Source organism: Coregonus lavaretus (assembly GCF_964263955.1).
Source record: "Coregonus lavaretus genome assembly, chromosome: 2".
In the NCBI taxonomy this organism is placed as follows: domain Eukaryota; kingdom Metazoa; phylum Chordata; class Actinopteri; order Salmoniformes; family Salmonidae; genus Coregonus; species Coregonus lavaretus.
The window spans coordinates 29,790,695-29,802,767 of NC_139989.1; the positions used below are offsets into that span (position 1 = coordinate 29,790,695).

At 43.1% G+C, this 12,073-nt stretch overlaps 1 protein-coding gene across 1 annotated transcript in view; it reads left to right on the forward strand.

Annotated features, from left to right (window-relative positions):
- The first annotated feature begins 246 nt into the window (after positions 1 to 246).
- The window catches only part of LOC311147654 (AP-2 complex subunit alpha-1-like), a 71,098-nt gene continuing 59,271 nt past the window's right edge, over positions 247 to 12,073 (forward strand). The window contains exon 1 of the mRNA XM_084184392.1: positions 247 to 1,020. Coding sequence (XP_084040518.1) covers positions 954 to 1,020 — 67 coding nt within the window. The 5' untranslated portion in view covers positions 247 to 953. The remainder of the gene's footprint in view (positions 1,021 to 12,073) is intronic.

Sequence of the window (12,073 nt, forward strand, 5' to 3'; positions counted from 1 at the left end):
GCTAAGACGTTGTCTTTTGTTTAATTTATATAACAACATTCCAACCTTGTTTAGGATTATCTAGTCCAATTGTGGCATGATTTCACAATTTTTATCTGTTTGCGTCAGTTTCAATGGGGGACTTTTATTTTGAAGTCGAACCTCTGATTCCACTATTGTTGCTCACGCTAATGTTGCTCACAACACACTGGAGAGGACAAGACCAGGGAAATAGAAGTGCCGGAGTCTGCGCAAAACGAACGCGTCTAGTGGTCGCGCTGCTTGTGCTGTCACGAGCCTTGTCCAAGGCTACCGAGTAGCGAATTGACATAAATTATTGATGACATCGAATTGTCTTCGTTTAGCCATCGGATATACATTATTGGAATAAATACATTGTGGAGATACGATTGTATGCTGACTGATCACGGTCAACTGGTGATGTTTCCAAACATTTGATATAGCTAGCTAGCTGTTTAGCTAGCTTGCCGTGCGTGACTCACTGACAGAGTCAAATATCAGACCGAGTGGATATTTTTTGGCATTCTGCTTTTTCTCTGATATCTGGATATATCATATATTCATCGGGTAGATATAGTTAGTTACAACTGCGTGTACTTTCACCGTCATCTGGTCGTGGGCGAAGGGAAGGTTTGAATGAATTTGCTAGCCAGCGGAAACGTCGGCTAGTTAACGCGGATACACTTTAGTAACCATACCGCTAGCTTGCTGAATTGAACCACGGCACGGCCATCCAAACTAGCAAATGTGTTAGGAAGCTATTAAACGTACTATCTTTGGTAAAACGCCAAGGAACATAAACTGTTAAAAGTTGGTTAGCTGGCTAATTAGATAGGAAACAAGCTAACACACCCTGTACTGTAACACCTAAACGCGAGCTGACGTTTGATAGCTGGCCGTCGACGATTCATTTTTGACGGGAAAGGCCGGAGTGAGGACAGAAACCAGCAAAAATGCCGGCTGTGTCGAAGGGAGATGGGATGCGGGGATTAGCGGTGTTCATTTCGGACATACGTAATTGTGAGTGTCTTTTTCCATCATTGATTAGCTTTTCAACGTGCCATGTTATTATAAACATTTGCATGGAGGACGACATTTGATCAACATACATTTGTTTGCAAGTGTGCCCTGAAATGTAGTGGTGTAAAGTGAAACTGCTAGCTAGCTAGCTAGCTAGATCTCAGATGTTGAGGAGAGGGTTATAGCTATGGAGAGGTCATCGCGGGCACAGTTACTGCTGCACCGCATCCCTTTTCCATTTGCGCTGCCTACTGTGTTTGTGATGATACACGGTCGACCGTGTTTGTGATGATACACGGTCGACCGTGATTATGTGTTGTGTGACAGACTCGTAGCGTACTACTAGGCCGCTACCCATCAGATGTTGTCACTGCTGTTCACATCACCTGCACCAGAACAGAAGTAGGGTAGCTGACTGTTGATATCGCGACGGGCCACCAGGGTCAATTTTGCTCTGTTTTTTTGTGATAATACATTTATCAGGCAAATTAAGCAGGGCTGGATGGACAGTTACGTTGTATCGCTGTTCAGATATACAGTAGCTAAACCAGCCAGTTGAACGACTGGGTCGATTGGAATTGGTCGCCACTCGCAACATAGTAGGCGATCATGTGTTTGCGCCTACCTAGTTTAGTGACATTTGAATGTATTGTTAATAGTTGGAATAATATACATATATTGCTAATCCAGTTTTTCTAATTAGAGTCCTGGTCTATATTGCATTGTCTGTCATAGTGCACATATATACACACGAACCATACATTATACCCGAGTGGTCTAAGGAACTGCAGCTCAGCGCTTGAGGCGTCACTACAGACCCCCTGGTTCGATTCCAGGCTGTATCATAATAGTCCCATAGGGCGGCGCACAATTGGCCCAGCGTCGTCCGGGTTTTGCCGGTGTAGGCCGTCATTGTAAATAAGAATTGACTTGCCTCGTTAAATAAAGGTTTAAAAAAAAATACAGATTGTTGTTAGTCTATAAGAGTATCCAAATGCATGACACTGCCATTTTTCATAACCACTGTCATGATAGAGCAGAATACTCTTTCTCACAAAATACACACACACAGCACACACACACACCTCGTGCACATAACCCTTACGAAAAAATATTGTAAGGGAAAATGCATGCGTTTAGAATACTAGACAGTGTCTCGATTTCAGCCTCCAACTGTTTCATGTAAAGCTGGCCCTTACAAAAAAAGTTCAGTAACAGCAGTCGACTCTGATATTTTGGACGCAGAATAACTGCAGTTACACTGCAAAATTATTGCAGTAAATAAAATGGTTATTTTGGATGCAGTATTTGCAGCATACTGCACTCTAACTGCAGTGTACTTCAGTTATACTGTGCTCTGACTGCAATCTTTTTTCGTAAGGGGGCACCGCATGGCATTTAGGGTACCATGCCCCTCTTTCAAACATAAACAACAGAATAACAAAAACAGGACTTGAAAAGGTTGCAAGACGGCTAGTGTTGTTGTGGGGTTAGCACAAGATTAATTTGGAATAGACTGCTGTCTGAGATCACAATATGACATATAGTAGTCTAGATCGAAAAGTTGGAAAACTCAAACAGCACACACCTTACCTTAGTCCAGCATATAAACTGCAATGGCAAGGACTGCCTCTATTTGAAATAGACACAGTCACACACTAATATCTTGACTTTCACCCTTATTCACACCTGCCCGTCCCTCCTCTGTCCCACCTCCACCTCTTGTCATCTTCCCATCCATCCCTCTGATGATTTGTATGGCTTTTTCTCTCTTCTCCCTCCTTGATCTCTCCTTCCTTACTGTTCCCCAATTTAGTCGCTGTTCCTGTTATTCTTTTAGTAAACTCTCACTCCCTTTGCTTATTTATCTATTCCTCATAACTACATAGGGTGAATGAGGGAGAATTAGGCTAGCTAAGCACTTTACACAGGCTAGGCCTTACCTCTTTCAAGTTTCCCCGTTAGGCTACTCTTTCACCCCTTCTCTCTTTCCCCCACATGGCCCTATTCCCACTACGAGATTTGAAGGAGAGTCTGAGGAGCGGAGTGGCGAAAGATTTCTACTTTTCAATTCACATTCCTTCCTTTCCTTACCTTTCGTTGTGGCTGGCAATGTGACATTCTTGGTCCGCAGCTCAAATTGACCGGTATTATCACAGTAAGCCAGTACCCAGTAAAGCACTAACTATTCAACAATGACAAACTTTTCTTCTAAAACATATTACACTATATGATTTGTCAAGATGCACAATTCGTCTGTGCTTCAGTTTGATCAACTGTAGCCTACTGATAACAACCACAGCTACATGTAGCCTAGAGAAGCCTATGTACTCTGATCCCATCTGGGCCTGGCCAGGGGAAATGTAACATGTTTTTATAGTCTAAGCTATGTATTTATAGCCTAAAATAGGCCCATTTTATTTGTGTTCTTAGAAAATGTGATTGTGAATAAATTTGGTTTATATTCAAACTTTGGGTGGCTAGGCTACCTAGGCCCTTTGAATAAAACATTATTGCCTGGAATTAATTAGACACAATAGTGATGACATACTGTATGAGTATCTTTTTAATTACAGATGCAAAGGCCTACATGATGCAACCCTGCATAAAGCTAGCTCGGCCCTGTTAGTTTTATTGTCCAATTGCAGTTGTTGTCTGTGTAAAGGGTTTTAATGTTTTCATCCTCCTAGGGCCAGGAGTTTGTCCAGTTTTAATTGTTTTATAAACCATATGACCTAATTAGAGCAAATCTGGTCCCATCATAGCTCATACAAAACCACTTTTTACAGCTGATTTATTACTATGACATACGCTACAACTAGTGTCCGGAGTTGGTTGGTTAGCCTACTACCGCATCAGTAAAAACTGGGCCCCAGGAAAACAAATTCCCCCCACCACTCTGGGACTAGTGGTACCACCTCTGAAATCATCACACAATGTTACAAATGAAAAAACATATCCTATTTGTATGATCTACATTTTTTTTAAAATGTCGGGATGGGCTTCAATAGTTTTATGTGGCTCAATGCAGCTGTCGGCTGCTGCGACAATTTCAAAATGTAACAGGCTGTTACTGCAATTTCAGGTAAAACTCAATAAAACATGTCTCATATTAGGAAAAGGTCTATACATTTCAGCTGTTTCAAAAATATTGCTCTGCTATTACCATTTATACTGTTTACACTGCCCTGCTTCAAGGGGGCAACTGTCGGGCGCTAGCGGGTGAGATGTAGCAAGTATCAAATCAAATTGTATTTGCCACATGCGCCGAATACAACAGGTGTAGACAGTACCGTGAAATGCTTACTTACAGCCCTTAACTCTTCGGAGTCTGGAGCTTTTTTGGCCGTTTTTGGGTACCTTCAATTTTGCCCTGATATACTACATAAAGAAATGTTTACCAGACCAATGTTGGGTATCTTTTTTTTCAGCACAACCTCACCTATATGATCTGTTAGTAAGTTTTTCACTTTGACATACTATTTCAACACACTGGACCCAAACACACACAGAAAACACAAAGTCCGTTTAGAAAAAAGATGGTTTTTTTATTGTAAAACCCTCAAACATGGTGAACCAAGCATTTAAAAAGCTTCAAATTGAACCACAAGGTGCAAATATGAACATATAAAAGTATTTTGGTGATATATACAAGCAATAAATAACTATTTACAATAAAAAGTAGGTATAACCACTGGCGTTTTTCTTCTATTCTAACCCTAAACCTTTTTGTGCCACTCCTCAAAACAGTTTCTGTCCAAAATGAAAAAAAAAGCTTCAAATTGAACCACAAAGTGCAAATATGAACATATAAAAGTATTCTTGAGATATATACAAGCAATACACAACTATTTACAAAAAAAGTAGGTATAGCCACTGGCCTTTACCCTATTTGTGCCACTCTTCAAAACAGTTCCTGTCCACAATGACACAGAGAGCCACATCACAGGCCTTGCACTTCCATGGTGTGACAAACCTCTTCTTGTCAACTTGTTTACAGCGTTGACAAACCCTGCGGCCTGCTGTGGCTTTGTCTTTGGCCTCTGCAACATTGGCAATGGCCACAGAAACATGGCTGGTGCTTTTTTGAAGTGGAACCCCTGTCTGGGTCACTCCGCACAGCTGGGCCACAAGTTCTGCCACAAAGTTCTTGTGCGTCATGGGTGTGACCTGTTGGGTCGCACTGATGTCACAGTGCAGGATGTATGCATTTGTTGTTCCCATGTCCAAAAAATGCAGGAAGAGGGTACGGTACCAGCGAGCAGTTCTGCGATGGGTTGAGTAATACTGGAGAAGCTGGTCTGACAGGTCAACCCCTCCCATGTACTTATTGTAGGCCATGATGGGGGTAGGGCAGGGAATGTCTTTTGCTACCCAGCGTCCAGGTCCTTCCTTCACCTTCCTCTTGATTGTCTCGCCCGAAAACGCTGGGTGGATTGTGGAGCACACCGACACCTCCCGCGTATCCATCCACTTCACAAAGACCAGGCGATCCTCTCTGATCCATCTCACAGACCCCCTCTTCGATTTGCTGGTGAGGGCATTTTCTCTGCCACTAGGACACCCTTTTCTGTTGCTTCTGTAGGTCCCACAGGCTCCAAACTTCATACTTCCCAAACTCAGGAACAGTTTTGGGCTGGTGTAGAAATTGTCCATATAAATATGGTATCCTGTACCAAGATGTGATGGCTGAATGAGGTCCATAACAGCATCATATGAAAGTCCATGCACGCTGGGTGTGTGTGCTTTCCCAACATACACGTTGAAGTTTAGAGTGTAGCCATTGTTAGACTCTGCCAACACAAAGAGCTTGATCCCCCATTTGTTAGGCTTGTCCTTCATGTACTGGGTCATGCCAGTTTTGGCTTTTGTAGCCACCATCCTCTCGTCGACTGACAGTTCCTTCTTAGGATGGTAATGAGCCTGGCAGGCAGTGCGAATGTCGTCCATCAGAGGTTTGACCCTGAACAGTTTGTCATGCTGGGGTGTACCTTTGCGCTGGTCATTTATGACATCCTCCTCTGGATCACTTAGGTGGATGTTCCATGAGATGGACCGGAATCTGTCTCTTGGCATGACCTTCGCTGGCAATGAAACAGACAATATGTGGCTTTGTTTCCAGTAGTCCTGGATACTAGGCAGAGTCACCAATGAGGTGTAGATGAGGAGACCCAGAAATCTGTGCAGTTCCTCCACATCAACGTCAGTCCACTGATATTTGCTCCCCTTCTGCTGATTTCTTGCTGCCTGTTTGTTGGTGTTTCTGCAGATTGTCCTCATTGTATCTGCGGCGAAGTAGAGCAGGAAGAGGTCCTTTGGTGTGTGCCCTGAATGCAAATCCACCTGGGCTCCTGGTGGTCTGCGGGGCATGAACCTACTGGCTTGTGGGGCAGTGTCAGGATCAGTCTCTGTTTTCCATGGCTCAGAGCTCTGTTCTGGCTGTGCTGCTGACTGGGCTGGAGATCTTGACCTGGTCTTGGCCTGATCCTTCCTTCCACGCCCCCTCTGTGATGGCCTCCGTCGGCTTGTTGTGGGGGTGGGGGCTGTTGATGGCCCAGGCTGCTCGTCGTCGTCGTCGTCACTATACAAAACAGGTAAACGGATTCAAGATTATTCAAAGTTCAAGATGTTCATTGGCATTTGCACTACAGTGAAGTAGAATAGAATACTATAGTAAGATAAACGAAAGCAATAAAACAAATTCATTTTAGAAAAATGTTTGTCTTCTTACCTCACGTTTTCAGCAACAAAATCAGGGTCCTCGAAGTCATCCTGGCCACTCTCATTGTCTGACGACGAACTTTCCAAAGTTTCTTCATCGCTCATTTGGAATAACAAGTCGACGGCTTGTTCAACGTGAAGTGTGCGCCTCATATTGCTTCACAAAAACGATACTGCTGACAATAAAACTCTTGAAATACTAACAATTGAAATACTAACTCGTGAAAAACTCTCCAAAACTACTCATGAACTGAACTAATTCCTCTCGTTCGTTCTTTCGCAATGGCTAGTTGTCATGGGAATGAATGTTTATATACTCGTGTGCATCCTGAAGAACCGGGTTAGCACAAGCACACGTTTTTTTCCGTTCCTTTTTATCACAAAAGACGACAAAGTTATTATAATAAATGCAAAGCGCTCATAAAAGAGCGCATATTTTGACGCACTTTTTTCATGGAATTGAAATTATCATAACTTTGGTTTTAGTTGGTGTATTTACATGAAACAAACACTCAAAACGTAGCTTCGGGTCTCCATTTCTGCATGAAATCGACGGCAGCCCTCTGCGTCACTTGGTTTGGATGCTGCGCGGTCCTAAAGCCGGCCCGCGATTTGAACGCGCCGAAGCGTTCGCCGACTCGGAAGAGTTAACCAACAATGCATTTATTTTTTATAAAAAAAAGTAAAATAAAACAACAACAACAAAAAAGTGTTGAGAAACAAAGAGCAGAAGTAAAATAAAATAACAGTAGGGAGGCTATATACAGGGGGGTACCGGTGCAGAGTCAATGTGAGGGGGCACCGGCTAGTTGAGGTAATATGTACATGTGGGTAGAGTTAAAGTGACTATGCATAAATAATTAACAGAGCAGCAGCGTAAAAAGAAGGGGTGGGGTGGGGTTGGGGGTGGGGGGGCAGTGCAAGTACATTGAGTAAAATGTGTAGGCGATGGTGTTTTTACTCCAAGAGCCCTTCACCCCTCCCCCACCCCTCACTCTTGAAAACCGTCTCCTCTTGACCACACCCTTCACACAACTTTTCTCTTGTTATAACCATTCCTTAAATGTATGTCTCAGATTATGAAAGGTGTGATTTCCTCATAAGCTCATGGGTCATGCATCGAACATGCATGATTGTGTCCGCTTGCTTATGTTCTATGCAGCATATTATTATTTCCAGACATTTTATGCAAACTGAACAGATTATCTGAAATAAGTAAGTGTAAAGCTATTCTATTGAGGGCAGGTTTCAGACTCAGATTAGACCAATCCAGAGAGTAGGCTTTTTTTCCTTTCAGTTTTAGTCAAAGAATGTAAGCTTAACCTTTGATTATATAGGCCTACTTCTTAAACTGCAGATTCTGTGACTTGGATCTGTTAGCCAAAATTTAGCCACAGATCAGGAGAATATTAAAATGAATCCATGAAACCATAGGGTAAATCCATTTGAATTCAATAATTTTTTAACAGCATCCCTTGTGATTTAAACAAAACTTTCCATACATGTTTGCTCAAAGTGACTTTTTGAACCTGAATGCCAAAACATTCAGCAGATAAAGGTACTCAAAGTTGACCCATTTTGCATACCCCACCATACCATGAGACATCCATGTCTTCAAACTTGAAAAGATAAACGGTTGAGTTTGATATAATCCCAATAATAAATAAAAACAAGTTAGCATTTTTAAACCTTTAACAACAATGATCTAAAAACGCGTAAACTCATAGGATTTTGTGTTGTGACCGCAACACAATAAAATTAGAATTCATAATATAATTTATAGATCAGACCACTGCAATTCAGCTGGTACACCATTTTAATTTAATTTACATTTTAACTTCTAATTATTACCCCAAACTGTCGGTCCACCCACCGTCGAATGTCAACTTAAATTGTCATATCTGGGGGCTCCCGAGTGGCGCAGCGGTCTAAGGCACTGCATCGCAGTGCTAGAGGCGTCACTACAGACCCTAGTTAGATCCCGGGCTGTATCACAACCGGCCATGATCGGGAGTCCCATAGGGCACCGCACAATTGGCCCAGCGTCGCACGGGTTAGGGAAGGGTTTGGCGGGGGGTGGGGGGGACCGGGCAACTGCAGGCTGACCTTGGTCATCAGGTGAACAGTGTTTCCGCCGACACATTGGTGCGTCTGGCTTCCGGGTTAAGCGGGCGGGTGTTAAGAAGCGTGGTTTGGCGGGTCATGTTTGGAGGACGCATGACTCGACCTTCGCATCCCGAGCTCGTTGGGGAGTTGCAGCGATGAGACAAGATCGAAATTGGGGAGAAAAAGGGGGTAAAATACAAATAAATTGTCATATCTATTCAATTACAGTGGGGGAAAAAAGTATTTAGTCAGCCACCAATTGTGCAAGTTCTCCCACTTAAAAAGATGAGAGAGGCATGTAATTTTCATCATAGGTACACGTCAACTATGACAGACAAAATGAGGAGAAAAAAAATCCAGAAAATCACATTGTAGGATTTTTAATGAATTTATTTGCAAGTTATGGTAGAAAATAAGTATTTGGTCAATAACAAAAGTTTCTCAATACTTTGTTATATACCCTTTGTTGGCAATGACACGGGTCAAACGTTTTCTGTAAGTCTTCACAAGGTTTTCACACACTGTTGCTGGTATTTTGGCCCATTCCTCCATGCAGATCTCCTCTAGAGCAGTGATGTTTTGGGGCTGTTGCTGGGCAACACAGACTTTCAACTCCCTCCAAAGATTTTCTATGGGGTTGAGATCTGGAGACTGGCTAGGCCACTCCAGGACCTTGAAATGCTTCTTACGAAGCCACTCCTTCGTTGCCCGGGCGGTGTGTTTGGGATCATTGTCATGCTGAAAGACCCAGCCACGTTTCATCTTCAATGCCCTTGCTGATGGAAGGAGGTTTTCACTCAAAATCTCACGATACATGGCCCCATTCATTATTTCCTTTACACGGATCAGTCGTCCTGGTCCCTTTGCAGAAAAACAGCCCCAAAGCATGATGTTTCCACCCCCATGCTTCACAGTAGGTATGGTGTTCTTTGGATGCAACTCAGCATTCTTTGTCCTCCAAACACGACGAGTTGAGTTTTTACCAAAAAGTTATATTTTGGTTTCATCTGACCATATGACATTCTCCCAATCCTCTTCTGGATCATCCAAATGCACTCTAGCAAACTTCAGACGGGCCTGTACATGTACTGGCTTAAGCAGGGGGACACGTCTGGCACTGCAGGATTTGAGTCCCTGGCGGCGTAGTGTGTTACTGATGGTAGGCTTTGTTACTTTGGTCCCAGCTCTCTGCAGGTCATTCACTAGGTCCCCCCGTGTGGTTCTAGGATTTTTGCTCACCGTTCTTGTAATCATTTTGACCCCACGGGGTGAGATCTTGCGTGGAGCCCCAGATCGAGGGAGATTATCAGTGGTCTTGTATGTCTTCCATTTCCTAATAATTGCTCCCGCAGTTGATTTCTTCAAACCAAGCTGCTTACCTATTGCAGATTCAGTCTTCCCAGCCTGGTGCAGGTCTACAATTTTGTTTCTGGTGTCCTTTGACAGCTCTTTGGTCTTGGCCATAGTGGAGTTTGGAGTGTGACTGTTTGAGGTTGTGGACAGGTGTCTTTTATACTGATAACAAGTTCAAACAGGTGCCATTAATACAGGTAACGAGTGGAGGACAGAGGAGCCTATTAAAGAAGAAGTTACAGGTCTGTGAGAGCCAGAAATCTTGCTTGTTTGTAGGTGACCAAATACTTATTTTCCACCATAATTTGCAAATAAATTCATAAAAAATCCTACAATGTGATTTTCTGGATTTTTTTTCTCTCAATTTGTCTGTCATAGTTGACGTGTACCTATGATGAAAATTACAGGCCTCTCTCATCTTTTTAAGTGGGAGAACTTGCACAATTGGTGGCTGACTAAATACTTTTTTTCCCCCACTGTATCTATATTTCTTTGATTTCAGTAGGTTTCCTATGGAGGATTGACAGTATAATTTAAAACAACAGATATTCCAATTCAAGTCAACATTCTCTGTGTTGATCTCCAACCATCTTTGTGGTACCAGTTAAAATGTAAATTTTATTCCCATTTTAGTACATTTATCAGCCAAAACATGACACTCACCCTGTATTCAAGAGCATGTTGTCTCAACCGATGGCGGGCACAACACAATAACCTTAGATTATAGGGCTGCACGATTAATCAAATTCAGATTTGCAAGAGTCTGCGATTTTCTATTTTCTTTGACACTCCGTTAATACAACAAAAACTAGACTACAGTACCTCCTCCAATGAGATCCGCTAGACTCCGTTCATTCACTCTCTACATGCACAGAGGATGCTGACCAATCACTAGCGGACTCTCTGCATGGCATACACATGCTAGCCAATCACAAGCGTCCCCGCTTAAAGCACATGCTGGTGAGGAGAGAAAGGGCTTTACCAAAGACAGTACAGTATGAGGTTTAGAAACTGTGGCTTTACATCAGTGTGTGTCGGAAACATGAGTGCCGCTAGTGCTAACAAGAACGTCGATTTGGTGCCAAAAAAGGGTGCATCTTCAGTGGTATGGCAGTATTTCGGCTACAGGCAAACCGATGTCAACCAAATGCAAGTGTTGTGCAAAAAGTGCCTCAGTGTAGTGGTGACATCAAGACGCGACAACAAGAGGCAACACAACAAATGTATTACATCATTTGAAGAATAACCATCCCCTACTTTACGACGATTGCATGGTATGAAAAAGCGCCCGACAGCAGCAAAGCCCTTCAGCCACAACCAGCCACCTACATTAAAGGGCAATTCCACCACTTTTCAACCTCATATTCATCACCTCCAGCACCAAACAAGTGTCTACATACTGTATGTGAAAACGTTTCTATGATCTGTTGTTAAAAATATAAGTAGAAAGGTCCTAAAAAAATGCTTCTGTGACATCACCGGGTAGAATTTTCAAAACTTGCAACGAGTTTCTAGACCAAGGGGGGTATTTTCCTGCTCCCCAAGTCACTGCGGCTCTCATACTGTTTGAAATTCACTGTTTTGAAAATGTAACGTTATTTTTATTTTATATTTTTACCCCCTTTTTCTCCTTAATTTCGTGGTATCCAATTGGTAGTAGTTACAGTCTTGTCTCATCGCTGCAACTCCCGTACGGACTCGGGAGAGGCGAAGGTCAGGAGCCGTGCGTCCTCCGAAACACAACCCAGCCGAGCCGCACTGCTTCTTGACACAATGCCCGCTTAACCCGGAAGCCAGCCGCACCAATGTGTCAGAGGAAACACTGCACACCTGGCGACCATGTCAGCGTGCACTGCACCCGGCCCGCCACGGG